At 53.0% G+C, this 20,181-nt stretch overlaps 2 protein-coding genes across 2 annotated transcripts; one reads left to right on the forward strand and one right to left on the reverse strand.

Annotated features, from left to right (window-relative positions):
* Positions 1–1,753: 1,753 nt before the first annotated feature.
* Positions 1,754–20,181, reverse strand: MYBL2 (MYB proto-oncogene like 2; the record flags this gene model as incomplete). The annotated part of the gene is made up of 14 exons (XM_075042149.1): positions 1,754–2,047; positions 4,216–4,362; positions 4,611–4,727; positions 5,292–5,405; positions 6,032–6,131; positions 7,110–7,249; positions 8,461–8,847; positions 10,108–10,377; positions 11,140–11,296; positions 11,454–11,674; positions 13,431–13,523; positions 13,907–13,978; positions 15,102–15,195; positions 19,823–20,181. Coding segments are annotated over 14 exons (2,400 nt in total), but the record flags the coding sequence as incomplete, so codon positions are not given.
* Positions 16,543–19,385, forward strand: LOC142028699 (uncharacterized). Its single transcript, XM_075022546.1, has 2 exons — positions 16,543–17,360; positions 18,276–19,385. Exon 2 carries the CDS (start codon positions 18,322–18,324, stop codon positions 19,033–19,035), a length of 714 nt encoding a protein of 237 aa, XP_074878647.1. The 5' UTR covers positions 16,543–17,360; positions 18,276–18,321; the 3' UTR covers positions 19,036–19,385.

The raw sequence follows: 20,181 nt of genomic DNA on the forward strand, positions 1-20,181 counted from the left end.
GCTATCTGGATTTACAGCATCAGAGCAGCAGTTAATACTTCTCAGCCTCATAATCCTTTAATTTAGGGGCAGCTCCCAAACATATGTGCCAGGCTCATGCACAGATTTATTTTCCAGCAGACCCTGCCTGCTCAGGACTCCCAGCTCACATCAGCTCCAGGAAGGAAATGCTTGGTTTTGTAAAGTCACCCAGCACAGGAACAGCCAAGCCCGCTAAAGCCCAAGGGGAGAGGGATGGTTTTATGACAATTTCTCTTAAAATAACAACAGAATGGAAGCAGCTAAATCCAGGCTTTCAGACAAGTGGTCCCAGCCATCTTTCCAAAGCAAACACTGCAGCACTGAGAAACAGAAATAAAAATGACTTCATGGATTTGCTTTGGCCCTGTGCTTGTAGAAACAAAAAATGAGCTGGGTTTCTAGAATTCCCTCATTTCCAGGATCCACGGTTTTACTAACAAGTTTGTCAATAAGGATTTTTTTACTCTATTTCCAAAGCAAGCCACAACCTGAAATTAGATTTATACAGCCCTGCTCTGTTTTTCCACCCCGCAAAGGGACTGGGGACAGTGACCCTGTTAAGAGGCTCAGGGGTGAACAGACCCCCTCCCCACATCTTTGCTGTGCAACCACCCCAGTCAGAGGCAGATCTGCAACAATGGCTTTGGTGGCTTGCAAAGAGTGGCACATCACAGCACAGCCCTGAACACAGCTCACCCAAAGAGCTGCTCACACGCTGGTCTAACCGGCGAATTGCTCTTCAGTTTTTCCAACACCTTTCCAATTGCAAAGAGTTAATATATTGCTACAATAGCTACATTTTATCCTTGGTTATGTCAAAACAGGGCATCATACTACTGTTATCACAGTGGAACAGCTACATGGATGCAGCTCTGGCCTCCAAAGGAAGGACAGAAGAGGCTCTGCTACATCACATACCCCAGTGCTCTTCTCCAAACCACCGCTCTTCTGCAGCCTCCATCCACTCCTGCAGCTTTGCAGAGATCCCTGCCACGCTAAGCTCACACTGTGGCACATTCCCATAAAGTAGCCAAAATAATTTCTAAACAACTGATGAAACTAAGGGGACACACACACAGACACACTGTCCCTTCTCCCCCATGCTGAGAGGCTAACAGTAATTCAGCAACTTGCCAGGAAAGAAAAGATCCCACATGAAAACCAGTGCTTTGCTGCATCTTATCACCCCAGCGCAGCACTGCCTCCCTCCAAGTGTTGTGAGGCACCAGGCAGAGTCAGAGTCCAAGCGACAGGCTGATGTTAGCACCATCGTTTATTTGAAGAGAGCACAGCCCTGGGGAAAGGCACCTGCCACTCCCCTTCTGCAGCATGGCAGTACAAAACAGCCCCACAGGGAGCAAGGGACCAGCTCCAAACACTGGTCATCCCAAAGCACAGCTCCCACGAGTGCACAACACCCTCCCTCCTCCTAGAGTGAAGGGGGATGGACCACTTCATCCCCAGGGAAAGCCAGAAGGGGAGACACAAGACATGCAGGAACCTTCGCAAAAGCTATTCCCGAAGTACCTGAGCAGCCAGCACAAAATCCAGGCAGGCTGCAAGGCCAGTCTCCACCTCCCACTGCACATGCTGCTCCAAGGTAGAACACAGCTATGTGCTTCTACTTTTGCAGAACCCAGGTCTTGCAGAGAGAGGTCCTGCTCTTAGCTTTCCAACCCTCCCTCGTTTGCCTTTCCATAACGATCCCAAAACTTGCATTCCACACATTAGCCAGCAGTTAGTCCAATTTATTACAATATAGATCTACCTGGGAACAGAAGGAAAAAAAATCCACCCACAAACACTAGGGCCTGGCAGAGGTTATTTTTTCCTGTAGCTCCCCCTTCCCTCCACTTATAAAAAAAATTTAAAAAATAATATAAAGCAGAACAATCCTTCATGATAAGATTAAGGTCCTTGATGTGTGACTCTGTTTCAACATGCCCAAAAACTGTCGAGCTTTCTCCTGCATGAAGAGTTGGTCTCGGGTTCCACCACAGGCTACTGCTTTCCAAGCCCTGGTCATCTACAGAGAGAAAAGAAAGCATGCATACAACACAGTTAAAGGAGAGGACAAACAACGTCAACATCCTGTTTTAAATGACTACAAAAATAAATAAAACTAACAACCACCTGCTACCCAAGGGAAATAAAACTTCAGAGCGCCCATCTTGCAGCCAGGAGGAAGCTTGCACACTGCCAGTTACTCATAACAGCTGATATGGTAATCTCTAGCAAAGGGGGGTTACATTCAGCAGTTTCCCAGGTTGAGTGCTCCATTTCAAGATGACCCATGTGCTCTTTCAGGGCTTTCCCTTACTTGGCTTGAGATAAAAACTGCAAAGCACAAACCCACTAAGGCTCCTCGTGCTGAAGAAATACCAGGAAGGATGGATGGAATTCAAGAAAGGCTTTAGGGTTTATTCCCAACCAGTTCAATTCCTACAGGAGCTGCTCAGCCCCAGGTCTAGATTGGTCAAAGACTATGCTTAACAGCAATTTGGTGCCTTCAGTTTCAGCAGGGCCCACAGCACACAGGAAGAGCTGAAAATCAGGTGTGCTTCAGTCACTGCATGCAGAAAGGGCACCCACGAGGTGTTTTTGCACTGCAGGAAAACCCCTGCAAATCCTCTGACAAATGCAGCCAAGAGACACACAGTGCCCTGAATGGGAAATACCTGTTTACATGCACTGCAAACAAGAGCTCGAGCTTCAGTGTTTGCTTACAGTAACAACATCCCATACAGCCACAGCATGGTTTTGGGGCTGATTTAGGTTCAGCTCACAGCTAGGTGAGCTTCCTTAATAAGGAACTGCCACTGCTAGTAACACCAGTCCAGCACAATAAATCCCAAGAGCCCAGCAACACTGCAGACAGCTCTGCTGTCTTTGGGCAATGGGATTTCACTGCACACCTGTACTCTGTCACTACACAAGCTGCCTTACTGTCACCTTCAAGTCACTCCCAAAGCTTTATTTATTCGGATCTATTAGCTCTCAGAGCAATATGACCCTGCCTAGGACAGGAGGAGAAATGGAAGTGTTTAAGTAGGGTTTATTTTGAGAAGGGGAAGGAATTACTCTGGCTGAGGAGTACTTATTTGTCAGAAGAAAGAGCTTTTCAACAGACAGCTCTAATCCAGGGACAGATGCAACCCCCCTCGCTGTAGTGTTCCATGATGACTGAGCCAAGGCTGCTCAGTGAAGACAACACTGCACCTGGGCTCTTCCTGGGATGTGAAAACCCCCCCACAATAACCCCCAGTGCAGTTTTACCCCCCCACACCAAGGGAAGCATGTATTTCCATCCTCATTCAAGCTACCAGAGAGCTCCCATGACTTGGCCCAAGCAAACACCTGCAAAATCATGGTCCAAATCCCCTTCTCTAAGCTGTGCTACCTAACAAAGCAAGGATACCCTTCTACTAATGCACTCTGCCTGCAAATATACCAAGTGGTGAAGATTTTAAAGAGAGCACAAGAAACTGTTTATGCCCCAGAGGGCATTTGTAGGCTGCTGGGACTCCAGCACAACGCAGATGCAACTATGCAGAGCTGGGGAACAGAGTAGCTGTAACAGCACCAACCTCAGCAGAAGCTGCAAGGTGGCAAACTGTCAACCGGAGCTCTGTACTGCCACAGGTTCAGGTAAACAGCAGGATAAAGCCAGCCTATGCTGCCTATGGCACACAGCCTTCACCACAACCTGGAAACACCCTAAAAGTCACAGGGGTGGGAAATACCTTTTGTTTTGCATTTATACAGCACTTCACAGCCTTACTATAACCAGAGAAACAAAAGAGATGAGCCTACAGTTGTCCACCCAAGGAGTGCTCACTGGAAAAAGGAATGTTTACTTCACTGCTGGATCAATCATCCAAATTCCCTGAAGGTCTGGGACAGGATGCAGATTCCCATGAAGAAATCCAGGGCCAAACATTCTAAAGAGGCCACAGCTCTGACCAGCCGCAGGGCTTTGAGCCCCAGCAGAAGGGCAGGTTTGCAAAGAGACAGGAGGAAGCTATAGCATGACACTACTGGCTCAGCATCTCCAAACCTTGGTGCAAAGACAGCTCTGATAGCATATGGATGCCTATGCAGACCTTCATCCCCTCACTCCTCCTCGGGAGGAGGGACAAGGGCTGCACTACCAGCTAACCTCCTGACTGGGAAAACAGTGGCTGCAGGGCTTACCGGTGCTGGTGGTCGGAAATGGCTCGGCATTTTCCTGTAGGACATTTTCTCTGGCTGCACTTGCACAAAGGCTCTGTTGAGCAAACCGCTGTCATTCTTCCTGCTCGAGGAGGAAAGGTTCAGGGACCTTGACAGGAAATTCACAGGCTGCAAAGGGGGGAAAAAAAAGTACAAGGAAACAAGTTAATTTACCCTAACAGTGCTGATACTTGGCCTGGCCAAAAGGCCAGCAAACAAATCCAGCCCTTCATCCACATTCAGGGGTGGATGTTCATACTATTGAACATACTGTTCAAAGGCAGCTGCAGGTGGCAAAGCTCCCACAGCTGCTTTGCACAGGGTTTCTTTGGAGCAGAAGCCAGCTCTACCCCTGCCCTGAGCACAGTACCCCTCACCTGGGCTCTTTTGAAACAGACTGTCTTGGGGAGGGCAGGCATATTTTGCGTCGTATCTTCATCCAAAATATCCAAGGCCAGAGACTTCCGGACCTTCTTGATGGGACTCCTGCGCAACTGAGGGACATAGAAAAACAAGACTTGGCATGAATCAACCTGGTGAACTCCCGTCTTAAGGACCCAGGATGCACACCAAGCCCACATCACCCCAGGTCTGCATTGCACCAGCACCTCAGGAAGAAAGCATGCTGCAGCCTTCCCCACCACAGGGCACAGCAGCTTCCAGTGCTCTCCTCCTGGCACTAAGAGCCACCGATTTAGAAGAGGAAGCCCCTTTCAATAGGAAAAACACCAGTGCAACTGAGCCAAGAGACTTTGCATACCAGCCCACAGCCTTCTGGGAGCCCAACTTGCCACAGATGCTCCAAGTGTGCTATGGGTCTCTCCTGTAGGTTATGGACACAGCATCTCCTAGCATGCCCCGAGTTCAGCATAAACCAGGACACAGCTGGCCATATTTTAAGCTGGCCTTAACCTCAGGCACCTCTTGCTGATTAAAAGGCAGCAGCCATGGGCCAAATACTTTTTGGCATCAACAGCAGGATGAACAAAAGCAGCCAAAACACCCCTTAACAGCACAGGGCAGCTCAGCAGCAGGTTCTAGATGCAAAATCAGCTCACCCCTTGTTTCCTCTTCTGTTTCTCAGGCTTCACATCATCCTCTATGATAAGTTCAATGCCAGCTTCACTTCGGAGCACCTCTTTCAAGTCTTCTTCCAGGTGAGGAGTCTGGGGCTGGTGTGAAAAGGAGGAGAGCACAAGACAGTCAAAATTTGTATGCTGGGCAGACTCACAAGTATTTCCCTCTAGGGATAATGGGGTCAGGGGAGCCCACAGTGGGAGGACAAACACAAAGACAACTTATTTACTTCCCAGATGGAAAGGATATGACAAGATTTCTGCTAGCCTGATAGATTTACAGGATCTCCGGGCATGAGAGACTCTTATCAGCTGAACCCCAAATGTGCCATCAAGAGACCAGTAAGCATAGAAGGCCTAGGATACTGGAAACTGCCATCCCCACAACACCCACATTAAGAGACCCCACTTCTCAGGGATGCTGAGGTAGATTGTTTCCTTGCTTCTCCTCAAGGTCATCACTAGCCAAGCACTGCAGCCCGATTCAAGGGCAGCTTATGAATTTTCAGCTGGTTTACAGGGAAGCTAAAAGTCCTGTGGCTACTCACCATGACATGTTCACCATGACAAGGTCCCTCCCATCTCAGCCTGACACTACCAAACCATACTTTATTATGCACAGGTAACAGTTGGCGCACAGCTCTGCTGCAACCTACCCCATGTCCCATTTCCATTCATTATGTTTCTGCCACTTGCCAGTGGCAGATCTGCCCAATACTCACCAGAGGCCTAATTGGTCCATATTTCTCCAGGGCATTTTTGAAAGGCGTGGGGGTGTGAGGAGTGTTGTCCACCACATACTTCTGATCTGGTGTGACAAACCTGGCAGCAAAGAAAAAGACAAAGGATCAGACATGATGTAACCCGCACAAAGTAACCCCCATCATCCCAAGCCTGCAGAGTCTCACATGGCAGCAGCAGAAGCCATCTGCCTGGCTGGACTATTCCTGGGGTGTTAGCAGGGCAAACAGGCATGGAGGAGCGTTTCGCAGGGAAAACATCCTTCAGATGTGCCAGCTATGCTGCTCCACCCTGCCAGCTACCAAGCACCCTTATCAGAAAGCAGTACAGCACCCTGAGAGGCAACATGCAGCTCCGCAGGCCAGCCCTACTCTGCAATGCTTCTGCTGGCAGATCTGCTCAGGCCCAGCCAGCCTGGGCTTGTGACAGTCACAGCTGGACCAGCAGAAGTCCTGGGTGCAAATGCACTTAAGAGCAGCCAAGCCACCTCACACCACCTGGACAGGGGAGCTGCTCTGGACCATGCCAACAGAGCAGTTTTGCTAGCACAGCCAGCACTCCCAAACACTTGCTGCTTCAGTCCACCAGCAAAACACTCCCTTGCAGCCCACCCCTTCTTACCTGCCTGGTACAGTGCCTTGGATAATCATCACCCTGGACTGCCCCTCAGGTCAGGCAAAGCAAAGGGTGCAGAGCTAAAGGGATGGATCTGAACAGCTCTTGCCGAGGAAAACAAATTCCTTCCCTGCTGGCACAGGGCTCACAGCACAGCAACATTTCCCAAAGACGTACTCAGAAGGCAACAGTCCACCCAGCAGCCGAGCACAACAGTGGTCACTTCGCTGCAGCCCCAATCAGATGGAACACTTGTTCCCTGCAGCTCAGAGAGGAGCTGTCTTTGCAGGGGAAACACTGCTTTAACAAAATCCCCAGCCTGTCCTCCCTCACTCTCAGTAGTGCCAGTACAAGTACTGGGGGAGGTATGTTTGAATTGGACCAGACTGCTGTGTGGAAAAGGATGCTGCTCAGGTGAGGATGGGGGAGGACAAAAGGACTTACGCAGAGTTCTTCTGGAGTAGAGGGGTCTTGTCCCTGTGCAGAGGGGTGGTGACAATCACCTTCTGACTGCACACAGGTGTGGAGGTCAGAGACGGGTTCTCCAGTTCTAGTGTATCCTGTTTGGTCCAAAAGTTTAAGAACTGCACAGCACAGGAAAGAAAGAGAAGACAGTCTCAAGCATCCCAGCACAGTATCACAAGTCATTACCTTTTTCCTAAATATGGGGAAAACCTGAAGTAGGGACAATCCTACCATACTGAGTGGCACAAGAGGGATCTGTACCAGTATAAACCAGGATGACTCTTGCAGACTTGTACAATCCTGTACATGGACACTCACATGAAAGTTGCCACAAGGTGCCTCACACCTAAAAAGGTTATTCATTTCCCATAAGGGATCAGCTGATATGACTATAAGAACCTACAGGGTGGAGAGAAGTCTCTCCTTGCACTGGTCCAGATACGGCTAAGCAAAATGGTGAAGGACAGGTAATGCCAGCGCACCAAAGGTCTATCCCAACCTCAGGTTGGCAAACGTGAGGGAAGTCCATGTAACACAACAGCGTACAAGTTAACAGATTTTGCATTGATCTGTCTTCAGCCTAAACTGTGAGAAAACGACAAACTGTCTCATCCCTGCTAGGATTTTACTTCACAACGTCAATATACCAGATGCTGGTGGGTTTGAACACCACAGTGCTCCAAGATGATGTATGGTGGAGACCATGTGTGCGGACACTGTAGGAGTCGTGACAAAGGTTGAAAGATCCTGAGTCTGTTTTGCAACAAAGACAAGCCCAGGAGCATTTTCCTAAGCACAGCAACTGAGAGATCTGCACAAGGCATGTGCTGCCAAGCCTGTCTGCGTGACTTAACTAGAAACAAACAGGGAAGCCACTTTTCACTGTTGCCACTCTGCTACCCACAGCTGGGGGCAGCAATGCCCTGGGGACAGAAGCACTGTGCTCTCCAGCGATCCTGCAGTGGGGAGACATGTAGATCTGCACAGTGGTGCTCCTTCCTCATAGGGGGCGCATGCCCTGCCCATCACACAGCGTAGCTGGGCTTCCTCGATGCTGCAAGCACTCCCAGAGGCAGACACAGGCTGCTGCTCCCACAGGAAGGGCATCACTGAAGACAAGCAGTGCCAGAACCCAGCTCTATACCTTGTTTTAGCAAAGAGGTGCACCCTGTGCACTGGCACTGCCTCATTCAAGGGAGGAGAAACACAAAGCTGGCAGAGCTGATGGGAATACATGGCATTAAGGCAAGCAGACAGAGCACTAACACTTATTAGCTCATGACCAAGCCCAAGCAGAGAAGCACAGACTGGGCTCACCATTGCTCTGTACCTGAGATGGAGAGAAGGGCAGTGTCTTGACAGGGGTGCTCTTGGGAGTCATGCTGTTGCAGGAGTCAAGGAAGGAAAGGCTGGTGCTGGTGGTGTTCTCTGTGACAGGGGACAGGGAGATCTTCCTCTTCTTCTGCCTCTTCAGCACAGAGGGTGGCGTGCCAAAGCTCACCTCTGCATATGGAGAGATGGGGATGAGCTCCCCCTTGCTGCTCTTGCTTAGGTCTGAGATGGTGTGGCCGTCCAGGCGGTACTCAGTCACATTAGGCAGGGATGGCATTGGCTTGCTGGGGGTCTGCCTCACCGGGCTGTTGCTGCTACTGCTGCTGCCAGCAGAGGGTTCCTCAGGTAGGTCAAACTGGGTCAGATCACACCACCCATCTGGGTCCTGCACAGAAGGGAAACCATCAGAACCAGACCAGGAGGAAAAGCTGAGCAGCCAACTGGTGCAGATGCAGATATGAACTGGGAGGTGAAATAAGTCGGTTTGTGAGATTGCACCAGCTTTTGCAAGGAGCCTGGCTAGAGGAGAGCTCAAGCACTCCTCCCCTCTGCTGCCAGCTCAGCTGAGAACCAGACCAGGGAAATGACCCAGCTGAAAGCTGCTGCTTGTGCATAGGGCAGATTTTTCTGTTTATGCAAGGTTGGTTTCCCAGTTCAGTTCACAGCACAGCTGCACAAACAGCTGCACCCCCACACAGAGGGGACGAAAAAAGCAGCTGGGGATAGGTCTGGGGACAGGGGCTGAATGAACTGTCACCCAACACCAAACCACCGTCTTGGGCACATCAATACAGCTGGACACAGGGCTCTGCTGTAACACACACTGCTGAAAGCAGATTAAAAATAACCAGACCAGTTCAGAGATCAGCTGTTTCACAGCTCCACCCCACCAATACCCAAAGCACCATACAAGCAGGCCCCTAAGGACCCACAGATGGGCCGTTAAGCCTTAGGCAAGGACTCTCTGTCCTCCTATACACATGCAAAGTGGATCCTTCACGGATAATCAGCTCATAAGCTCCTGAGGCAGGCTGGGGGCTGCAAAGACATTTCCCTCTGATGGCAGCAAAGTGCTCTGTTAATTCTAGCCAGCCTCCCTCCGTCACCCTGGTGACCTCAGGACTGCTTGACTGACCCAAAATTACTAGTTTCAGTGAAGCTACCTCCACTGAAAGCAAATGGTGGCATCATGCCGGTGTGAAAGGGTCTGTCTTGCATACTACAAGTGGGCCTGGCCTATTCCCAGCCTGTCCTATCCTATTCCATCCCATAACAGGAGGGAAAGGAAAGCCCGTGAGCATGGGCCTGAACCGTTATGAACAGGAGAACTAGGGACGATCTGGCTGATAACGGAGGGCTTGAGATCAGGTTTGCCAGTATCTACAGCCTCCCACACCAGCAGAGCCCAGGCACAAGGACACCCACCTAGGGGAATCTGCAAGCCCAGAGCAATACTGGCAGAGCTGGAAAGGTGTAATCCAGCCCTGGAAAAGAGTTGGTGGGAAGCCACAAGCCAATGACAGACCTAGCCCTCCTCAGGATGCCTATAGTGATGAGCCAGGGGACCCGATAAGTTCACTCAAGGGAAAAGGGTGGGGAATCAGTCTCCCTACATTAGCTGGAGGAACAATGGTCTGTTACTTACGGATTCAATCATGTCCAGAGCGTCACTGAAGGCTGGCACAGATGTTGGGTACAAATAGTTGGCGGCTTCAACGACCCATTTGTACGGTGATGTGAAAAATGAAGAGGCATCCTCAGGCACAGCATCATCTGAGGTCCCCTCAGCGTTATGCTCTGCCAGTTCAGCAGCTGGCAGCTCTGAGGGTAACTCCTGTACACCGGTCACTTCCTCGTCGCTGACATCCTCTTCCTTTATTTCAGAGATATCAACTGGCCAGTTTGGCAGGACATTCTTTGCACATACAACAAAGAGAGTGCAGCCATTAGTAGAAGCCAAGGGAACAATGTCAAGTTCTGGGGAAAAAGAGCAAGGGTCCCTGGACGCATTCAGCTCTGCCTGCTCTCCTACCTGCCATTCAGTTTGTTTCACATCCCCACTCTCCCTCATTGCTCCGTTCCCTATACCATCTGAGCAGGAGTCCATGCAACATAATGAGCACAGGACTGTTTAACTGAAGGTTTCACTTAACAGTATCCCAGGAGAAAGCTGAACAAAGGCTGAGCACGTAGCACCAATTCTGCATTTCCTACTTTCCAAGAGCCTGCCTTTGAAAACTACATGCTTTCTTCATGAAAAAAATAATTGGGTATACTTCCCCTGCTTCCTTTTTTAGAGGAAAGGAACACAATACCTTTTCACCATGTCCCCCAACACGGTCTGGAACAGCTACCTTCTCCCACTAGCAACAGCACAAGAGAGTCAAAAAAAAATTTGGTCTCCAAGACAGACCTGATGCTGGGATTGGCAAGATAACAGTACTAGCAGACTGCTGTCCTCTGCCTGGATAACACACTTGGGCTCTAGCTCCTGGAGAGAGAGGTCTCCCAAGAGTTGGTCTCTTGGAGAGGGCTAAGGGAAGGCACAGACTGTCTATGTAGACACCAGGCTGTGACAAAAGCAGCATGAGAGGCAGCAGAAGGGTGAACAGCTCTGATATGCATTAGCAGAGCAGACGACTGACAGCTGCCTGCTGCAAATGTGCTGGTGCAGTACCTGGCTCCCAGCTCTCGTTCGACTTTGGCTCTCCTTGTCATCCACCTCCAAGAGGAAGTATAGTGACTTGGACTCCTTAGTTTCATTGAGGAAGCCTCCCGTGTCCACCTTCCGCTTGATGGTGGAGTTCCAGTGATTCTTCACAGCATTGTCGGTCCTGCAAAGAAAGCAGAAGGAAACAGAAACCATTTACAGCAGCTTTAAAGCACAGCTAGCAGCTCCTACACACTCTCCAGCCCCATCCTGTGAGCCCAACGCGTGGATCTCCACAGGCCACCCAGGTGTGAAGGCACCAGTGAGCAAAGAGGTCCTACCTCCCAGGCAGCAGCTTGGCAATCTCCGCCCAACGATTCCCCAGCACCTTGTGGGCCTCAAAAATAATGCGATCCTCTTCCTCTGTCCATGAGGATTTCTTCACCTCGGGGTTCAAGTGGTTATGCCAGCGTTCCCGGCACTGCTTCCCTAACCGCCCTTTCAGGTGCTTGGCTATCAGGGTCCATTGTTTGGTGCCATATTTTTTAACCAGTTCAATTACCTTTGAAGAGAGTGGGAGGGAAATAAGGAAACGGAATAAAGGATGGGAAGGTCAACACAGTCATCTTCAGGCTTTGCTCTTTACCTCTCTTGAGACCAGGTAAGGGCAGAGAAAGGCCCCTTAGGAGAAAAAGCTGGAGGGATCCAGCACTGACAATCAGGTATACCAACACTTGAGAGCAATGATTTAGCTGAATTTCTGAAAGAGGCTGTTTCCATACAGACATTTTGCCACACAGTACCTGTGAATGCAGACGACTGCCACAAGATGGGGTGGAGACTGACAGGTGCACCAGGGACAGAGGGGCCCAGATTTAGAAACACATGCCCATTTCTGAGCAAGGGCCAAGTCCCACATGCCCCAAGGCTCCTCTGCCCCCACTCCTACCGAGGACCTGGCCGCATGACGGCAGTCTCCATCAGCTCTGCACTGGTCTGCCCACTGGGCACAGCCTCCCTTTAACAGAGTGTGCCACACCAAGGACGTGGCAGAGCTGCAGCTCCATGCCCCACTAGCGCCAGGACACATAGTGAGAGCTCCAAAGCATAAACAAGCTACATTCACTTAAGAGCCATCCACTTTGCCACTTCCCATTCAACCAGGGCTTTGTCACTTCTGCCTGAGGCTCAGTGCAAATGCTTCTGGGCGTGGAATCTGTTCTGAGTCCCTGCGATATGTCCATGGCACAGTCAGGACAAAACAATCTATTGCCTGCAATGTTCAGCCCACCAAAATCTTAGAGAGGAGGCTAAAGGGTTCTCAAAGAGCACTTCTAGCCTGGCCAACTGTGCTCACCTGAAAGATGTGGGTAGACAGGTGATGCTCACATTGCTCTTGGCCCACAACAAACGTCCCTACTGCAGACTCTTGACTATCAAGCACAGACAAATGGACCAAAGACACCGAACTGAGGCACAAGCCAAGGAGCTGGAGTAGCTTGCAGGGCAAAGAAATGTGCAGTGTCAGGAGGAGAAAGCTGAAGCCCAGTCTGGCCAAGATGGGTATGCTGGCAGTCAGGACATGTAAAGGGAAGGGGAAAGCAGGCAGCAACTGCTCTGCTGTAGGGAGGTGGAAGGACATCATGAGAAGCTTCCTTAGGACATGCTTGACATAACACACAGATAGGAGGCAAAAGGGACAGTAACAGCCTGTAATGGGACCAAAAGGGAAAGAAATGGGGGCACAGAAGTGTTACAGAGAATATGACAAACTAGGACATTTTGCAGCAGAAAACCTTGGTAGAAGTTGGAATGAAGTCCAACTTTTCTTAAGTACATCAAGGTGATGAGTCTGCCTGAGCTGGCCCCTCTCAGCTCACTCCGGAATCAGCAGAGAAACAGATTCACAGAAGTCATGATTCACCTAGCCAACCTCAGACATCACTTCAGTCTGTCTACTGTAGCAGAGGAAATGGCAGTTTTATTTTCTTTTAGGTCCAGCATGGCCAGGTCAGGTGGAGATCTGCCAGCAGGCAGATGAATTAATTCCCTTTTCTGCTCACTCCCTTGGCAGCCTACTGTAGCAGTACTGTGTGAAAGGGAGAAGGTATTTAGTTGAAGAAGCCTAGACTTGCTCCGGCACATCACAACCATGGCTGCATTAGGCTGCTCAGAACAGGTCAGAGTGCTGCTCTCACGGGTATCCAGCATTGGAAAGAATTACCCACAGTTTACAAAAAGACCCAAGGGTCTGAGACCTCCATCCTCTCCGCAGACAGTCACAGTTCAACACTCAGATCCTCTCAGCCCTGACTTACCTTTTGGTCCTCCTCTTTGGTCCAAGGGCCCTTAACCAAGTCTGGATTCAACACTCTCAGCCACCGGTACTGACACTGCTGATCGCTGCGGTTCTAGGAAAAGGAATGAGAACAGCCATGCGTTAGACCAAAGGTTCCAAAAGCCCCTATAGCAACAGCAGTCCCCATACACACAGGCTGTCCCATAGAAAACCTGCAGAAGCACATGAAGAATACATACTAAGACTAGGACACTGGGCACAGAGGTAGGAACCTCAATTTCTCACCCCAGCTCCAACAGACTCTCCCTTGAAAGCCCTCTATGCAAGAAGGATGACTCCCTGCCCTGAAGGATCACCATTTCACCGCATGGAGCTGCAGCCACAGAACAGAGCCACACTGTGCAAGGTGCTGCACAGACACAGAGAACCAGCGCAGTGAGCACAAGCAGCAACATGCAAACACTACAATTCCCACCTGGGCAAGGGGTCACTTACAGGAAAGTGACTGGCCAGGAACTTCCAGTCATTCTGCCCATAATGTCTTACTAACATCTTCAGTTGCTCATCCTGCAAAGAACAAAGACATTCACTTTCACATACACTGAGGCAATACATGCCACGGGCACCCCGGGCTGACAGCATCAAGAGAACAAGGTAGCTATTTTGAACTGTCAAGAAGGGGTTTTTTTGGCATTCTGCATTCAGGGGAGGAAGGTAGCTCACACCATCCTTTAGCAGTGCTCCAGTACATGGAGCCCAACTGGAAAAGGTCGTTTGGTTCTGGGCTCTGTACTAAGGTGAGCTCATACAGCAAGGACAAAACAAGAGCTCAGCTCTGTCCCAGTACAGTCTGGTTCAAACCCTGCTTATCCAGCCTCAGTACACCCCTGACCACACAGTCCATCTCCCAGCTCAGCCACTGCTTTTGCCTGGCCAAGAAAGCTGACTGGTTTAAGCGTATCACCACTAGCCTGGTGGTCTACAGTCTTTTAGTGCTACGGGGCTCTACAGCATTTCTTTCATGAATCCTGCTATAGCCAAGGTGTGCCTACTCTTACAGCTTGCTATAGGTGTCCTTGCCTTTGTGCTCCAGCTGGGCAAAGAGGCATGAAATAATTCCCTGCTCAACATGAGCCCAAGGCTTTGATCCCTGCACAAAGACCACCTTACTTAGTGTTCAGACCCAAGGGGAGATAGGACATCTTGTAGTTTTCACACAGAACAAAGATGATGGAGTAACTGGGAAGAGGGAAGAGAATATCCCAACTAATTTCAGGCTCTCAGCCAGGATGACTAAGCCATAGCCCAACAATCTCGATGCTCCCTGCTTTTGCTAGAGAAAAGGCAGGACATTTCCACTGCACAATTCAGCTTGCTGGAGGCCTCAGCCATCCTCTGGAACCCCTCTTTGTTCACAAGAGCGTGGCAGGCAGCAGATGGCTCACTTGGGGCCCACAGGCTTAAGCTAAAGTGGTTGGAGCTCTTGCTCTCCAGGCTACACCTCAAACTCCCCTGAACATCAGCTCACGGGAGCAAAACAGACACATGGTCTTCTCCAGCAGGAAGACAGCAGGAGGTGGTATTGTGGCCAGCAGATGGAGACTGGGGTGGATGCACCCAAGCCCCAGGGGCCAGGCCAGAAGCCTATCCCAAAGCACTCACTCTCGGCAAGCACCAGGCTCTCACTCACCTCTTCTTGTGTCCACTTGACTTTGCACCTGCCGTCCCGCTGCTCCGGCACATCTGAGTCGGTATCCTGGTAATGCAGCTCATCCTGGTCCTCGCTAGAGATGAATGAACAAAGATTATAATTTCCACCTCTGATAAAAACACAGCAAAGGGAGCAACCTCCACCATGCAAAGCAGAGCTCCACAGAGCAACCTGCACTGCGCAGAGCAGAGCTCCAGATCTACTTTCTTCCAGCACTGAGCCCCAACACCTCACAGACATTCACTCAGACACCCCAGGTGTAAGGGGGTCCCTCAGCTTTGGACTCCCGGTGCATGCTAGCAATTTTTATGCTGCCGAGAGCAGAGGAAGTAGTGTTTCTCTTGATTCCTGCTCCCTTCTGTCCCTCTGGGAGGACTCTGCATGGAGGGACTGGCACCATTTCCCCTCCTTACAGCTCACCAGTCTCCCGTATTGCTGGACTAAAGAAATGGGCTGCGAGGAGCAGCCAGAAGCCAGCCAGCTAGTGCTGGGACAGCAGCCCCAAAGGGCTCTACCCATCACCCACCGGACCCGCCTCGGCCTGCCCTGTCACCCCCAGCTCCGGCGCAGGCAACAGCCAGGCCCGCTCCCAGCCCCCGGGTGGGGCCAAGAGGAGCCTTTAGAGCGGGACTCGCGGAACACGGAGCCCAGGGGTACGGGGCCGCGGCCCTGCCTGCGGCCCGCCGTCCCGCTGCCCGGCCGGAGAGCGGGAACGGGCCGTCCTGGGCGGAGGGGGGGGGGGGGGCGGGCCGCGCGGCAGAGAAGCGCCTCCAGGGGGTCCCCGAGGCTACCCCACATCCTCTTCCCCCTCACCACCGCCGCCCCAGGGAGAAGGCGCGGGGCCCCCACACAAAGCCCCCGCCGCGACGGGGGCTGCACTCACCCGCGGCTGCGGCGCGCCATGGCGGGGCCGGGGCGCGGCTGGGCCGGGCGGCGGCGGCGGCGGCGGCGGCGGCACTTTTCCTATCTCGCGCCAACGGCGCCCCCCCCCGCGCGGGGCCGGGCCGCGCATGCGCGCTGCCGCCTCCCGCCCGCACAAAGAGGCGCGCGCGGGAGGGCGCCTGCCCGCCCCGCCCCCGGGGAGCCCCCGCGGCCCCGAGAGACCCTCCGCGGCCCCGAGACACACACACCCCCCCGCACCGAGACCCCCACAGCAACCGCAGCTAGGCGGTCCTGGGCGCGGAGCAGGAGGATTCCCCCCCTCCCCCGGCTCACCTCTACCCCTGCAAAACCCGCTGCAGCCCCCCCCCCCCCCCAGGATCGCGGCTTTGGGCGGGTTTGGGGTGCACCGAGAACCCCTCAGGACAAGGCTTCGATTAGCTCTGGGAGGGGGGTTGCTTCTGCTACGGCACTGCTGCGGTCTTCTCATGCCACAGCCAGCCAGCCAGGCGACGCAGGACCCCCGGCAGCCACCTCCCATCAAAATGGGCAAAAAAAACCCAAATTAAAATCAACCACCTTCCCCACGTTGCTTTTGCAGCACCTCTCGCTCCAGGGGTGCACTATGGGGCCCCCAGAGGCAAGCACAGGTTTGGCGCTTCCTAGGAGAGAAAAGAGGCGGTCAACGTGGAAAAAGCTCCGCTCTTCCCTGCATCCCGCAGCCGGGCAGCGGCACTGTCACACCACGGACGAAAAGCGGGAGAGCTAAAAGCAGCAGGAGCGGCTACCCTACTGACAGCTGGTCCTAGGCAGGCCAGCACTTCGTACATGTGCGTTTTGAATTCTGGCTATTTTCAGACTGCACGCTGCCTGCGTACACGCAGCACGCACACCTGCTAGTGCCCATGCATTATCTATAATGTCCCTACTTAGCCTGTGCATGTGGATGCTCCTGGCCAGCGTTCCAGAGCAAACAATACAAAACTGAAGAGAGATGTCACTTTGTCGGAGACCCTCCCAGAGTGTCGCGTCCACGCAGGAAGGCTCCATGTGTCATTCTCCTCCTCCTGCAGCAGAAGGCCACGGTTCCTGCAAACACCTCTCTGTTCTACAGGGCTGCCCACCGACAGGCTACAAATGCAACTGAGCCCTTAAAGGACTCAGTTTACCTTCAGCAGTTAGCCACAACCCGTAATCACAGCCCCCGTGCTTAAAAAGAAGCAACAACCCCTCCCTCTCCCAAACTAGCTTAATTAGGAAATTAGCCTGTTAACAAATTACCAGAACTATAAAACCGCTATAAGCCACACTGGCAAAAAAGGATCAAGATCTCAAAGGGGGTCTTCATAGAAGCTGAAGGTAAGTAGTACTTTTTATTTCCCTAGTACTTCTCACATACTTCTTTTTTTAATTATCTTTAAGCAAAAAGTATTTTAGTCTCTTAAAGACTTTCCTTCTAGGCTGGCTATACAGCCCCCCCTCCCCCTGCAGTAAATTCAGGAGCTTTTTATTTCTGCTTTTAATGTGTTCAGTGTAAAAATGGTTTCAGGCCACAGTGACTGCCTTCTCCTTCTTTGATCTACCCTGTTGCCTTTGGAGGTGGCTGGAAGGCAGCTGCTGACTAAGCTGGTGGTGAGAACTTCCCTCTCAAGCAGAGGGGGAGTGTGAAAGAAGCTCCTGCCCACAGAGCAGAAGGCAGGGGTGTATGGCATGAGACCTGCTAGAAGGGCCTGTCCTCAAGGACCTTGCTCGGTGCCCTGTGTGGGCTGTGGGATCCCACAGGCCTGCAGGTGGGGATTACCAGCTGTGGGACTAAAGGTAAGATGAGAGCTGCTCCTCAACCTCTTCCATCCTAACCAGAGCCTGGTTTTATTGCCTTCCTCTCAAAGGGACTCAACTGGGGTTAATGGTCCTCCGACTTGAGGAATGAGGATAAAATATCTTATCTCTGGGGAAAAACAGCTCCATCTTAGTACCACTAACAGATGGAGAGGCTTACTGAGACTGAGACACCCTGTACAAAGCTAAAAGTAGTGGTATACAGGCTGAGGCCAAATAAATAGAACTCTGAGGAGGCTCCAAGCAATGATCAGGCTGTGGTACAATTGTGTTGCTCTAGAAGACAATGACAGGCTGGATGCCCACCTCCCTCCCCTGGATCCTGCTCAGCTCCTTGCTTTCTTAAGCAAGACTGAGACAGGATTTTGCAGAGAGCAGTCCTGCTACTTTAAGTCTGCAATTTGCTAGTGAACAGTAATGTGTTTGTTCTGACAGGGACGTTCTGGTCTCCATAAACCTGACAGTAGTGGGATTCTGCACTATGCTGTCCACCACAAGGCACGGTACCAGCACCCTGACCATAAAGGAAATCCTAGAAAATGGATTTGTGGCCAGGGCCTCCAGCCATACCCATTCTTCTCCTGTCTGCAGTTACTACATGGACTCTAGCAGTGTCTCCAAACCAGATACCTGGGAGCTTCTCACGGACTTGGACAGTGCAGCAAAAGGCAGTTCCCTGTGTGTTGTCAAGCAGTCAGAGTCCCTGAGCAGCTGCGTGAAGACTGACCTGCACAGCCTGACCCAGGACATCTCTGACCTCAGTCTTGTCTGCTTCTGCAAGACCCACCACAATCAGGCTGCCTTTGACCTGTCCAGTTTGCCTTGTGAGCACCCCAGCAGAGCTGGCTGCCTGATGGATGTGGCGTTGCAGAACACCTCAACACCGTGCAAGAAAGAAAAGCACCCCAGACTGCTGGAGAGCCTGCTCTCCAAGAGCACCGAGCTCGTCGGTGACCTCTCAACCCTTGGGAAGACGCCAGGACCCAGATGGGAGATCTCAGCAATAAAAGGCCCCCTGGATACCAGCCTGTCCCTTGACGTGAGCACCGAGGAGCTGAGGTTACTGGGATGCTCCAAACCAGACACGCCGTCCCTGGAGACCTCTGTAGTAATTCCTCTGGCTTGGCCTGGAGCCTTCAAGAAGCACCCTAAAGCTGATCCACAGGTCTGCCACCCCCAAGACCCAGCTGAGTGATCTTGACCCTGTCCCTGTGTTTCTGCATCAGGCTCTGTGATGCTGCTGCTCCGGCTCCATGCCGGAGCACAGTGGGCTGCAGGGTGCCAGCCTGGGGACCTTCTGTGCTGCAGAGGAGCATTGCGTGCAGGGCTGCCGACCCTGCTGCAGCACAGAAGATGAAGCACCCCTGCTCTGCCCTGAGCCAGGGCCTTGCTTGCTGATGGCACCACCTGGTAGAAGGTTAAACCACCCAACCCGGGTGACTGAAACCGCAAACTGCTTGGGGCGCTGCTGGGTGGAGGAAGCTTCTTAGGCTGCCGGTGGCAGCCCCCGAAAGGTAGCCCCAGCTAAGCAGCAGCCCTGCTGGCTCCCCCTTCCTCCCCGATCGCTGTCTTTTGTATTAATGCAACAAAGATATAAATTTCACTGTGCGTGCAGTCTCTGGTGCTCTCTGACCGCCCGGCTGAGCTCCGCTGAAGACGGGCGCAGGGCCGGCCGGGGCCCGCGGCCGGGGCCCGGCTCCAGCCGGACTGGGGCCCGGCTGCCGGTAAAACCCCACCGAGCGCAGCCGCCTCCAGCGCCTTCCCCACCCGCGGGGGGAGCCCCCCGCGCCCCAAGCCCGGCGCGGAGCTCCGCGGCCCGTGGGAGGGGGCCCGTCCGCGGCCGGCTGCGGAGGGGCGAGACGCCGCGACAAGATGGCCGGGCCCGGCCGAGCCCCGGGCGCGGAGCCCCGCGGCAGCCGCCGCCCCGGCCCGGCCCCGCTCCCAGGTGCGCGGCCCGGGGCCGCCCCACACGCCCCCGTTACCTGGCAGAGGGGCCCGGGCAGGTCTCGGTGACGGAGGGGCGCGGAACCGCGGCCCTGGCCCCCGCCGCCGGGCCATGGCGGCGGCGCCGGGCGGGCTGCCGGGGCCGGCCGGCTGCCGGGGCCCGCCGCTGCCCACGGGGAGCGCGGGCAGGGAGGCGGCGGCCGGGTGGGAGGCGCCGCCGGGGCTGGGGATCCCTCTTCTGGCACACTGGGAGAAAAACAGCCCGGGAGCGGCGGGCCCGGCCCGGCCCGAGGCCCGGCGGGGCGGCACGGCGCCGCTCGTCGGGGGCAGCGGGGAAGAGAGCGGCTTCCCGGGAGCCCCCCCGCGTCGCGGCGGCGTCACCCGCCCGCGGTTCGTT

Source organism: Buteo buteo, chromosome 2 (assembly GCF_964188355.1).
Source record: "Buteo buteo chromosome 2, bButBut1.hap1.1, whole genome shotgun sequence".
Lineage (NCBI taxonomy): Eukaryota > Metazoa > Chordata > Aves > Accipitriformes > Accipitridae > Buteo > Buteo buteo.

Excerpts from the sequence above, each read along its gene's own strand:
- LOC142028699 (XM_075022546.1), top strand. The coding sequence starts at position 18,322 with ATGCTGTCCACCACAAGGCACGGTACCAGCACCCTGACCATAAAGGAA.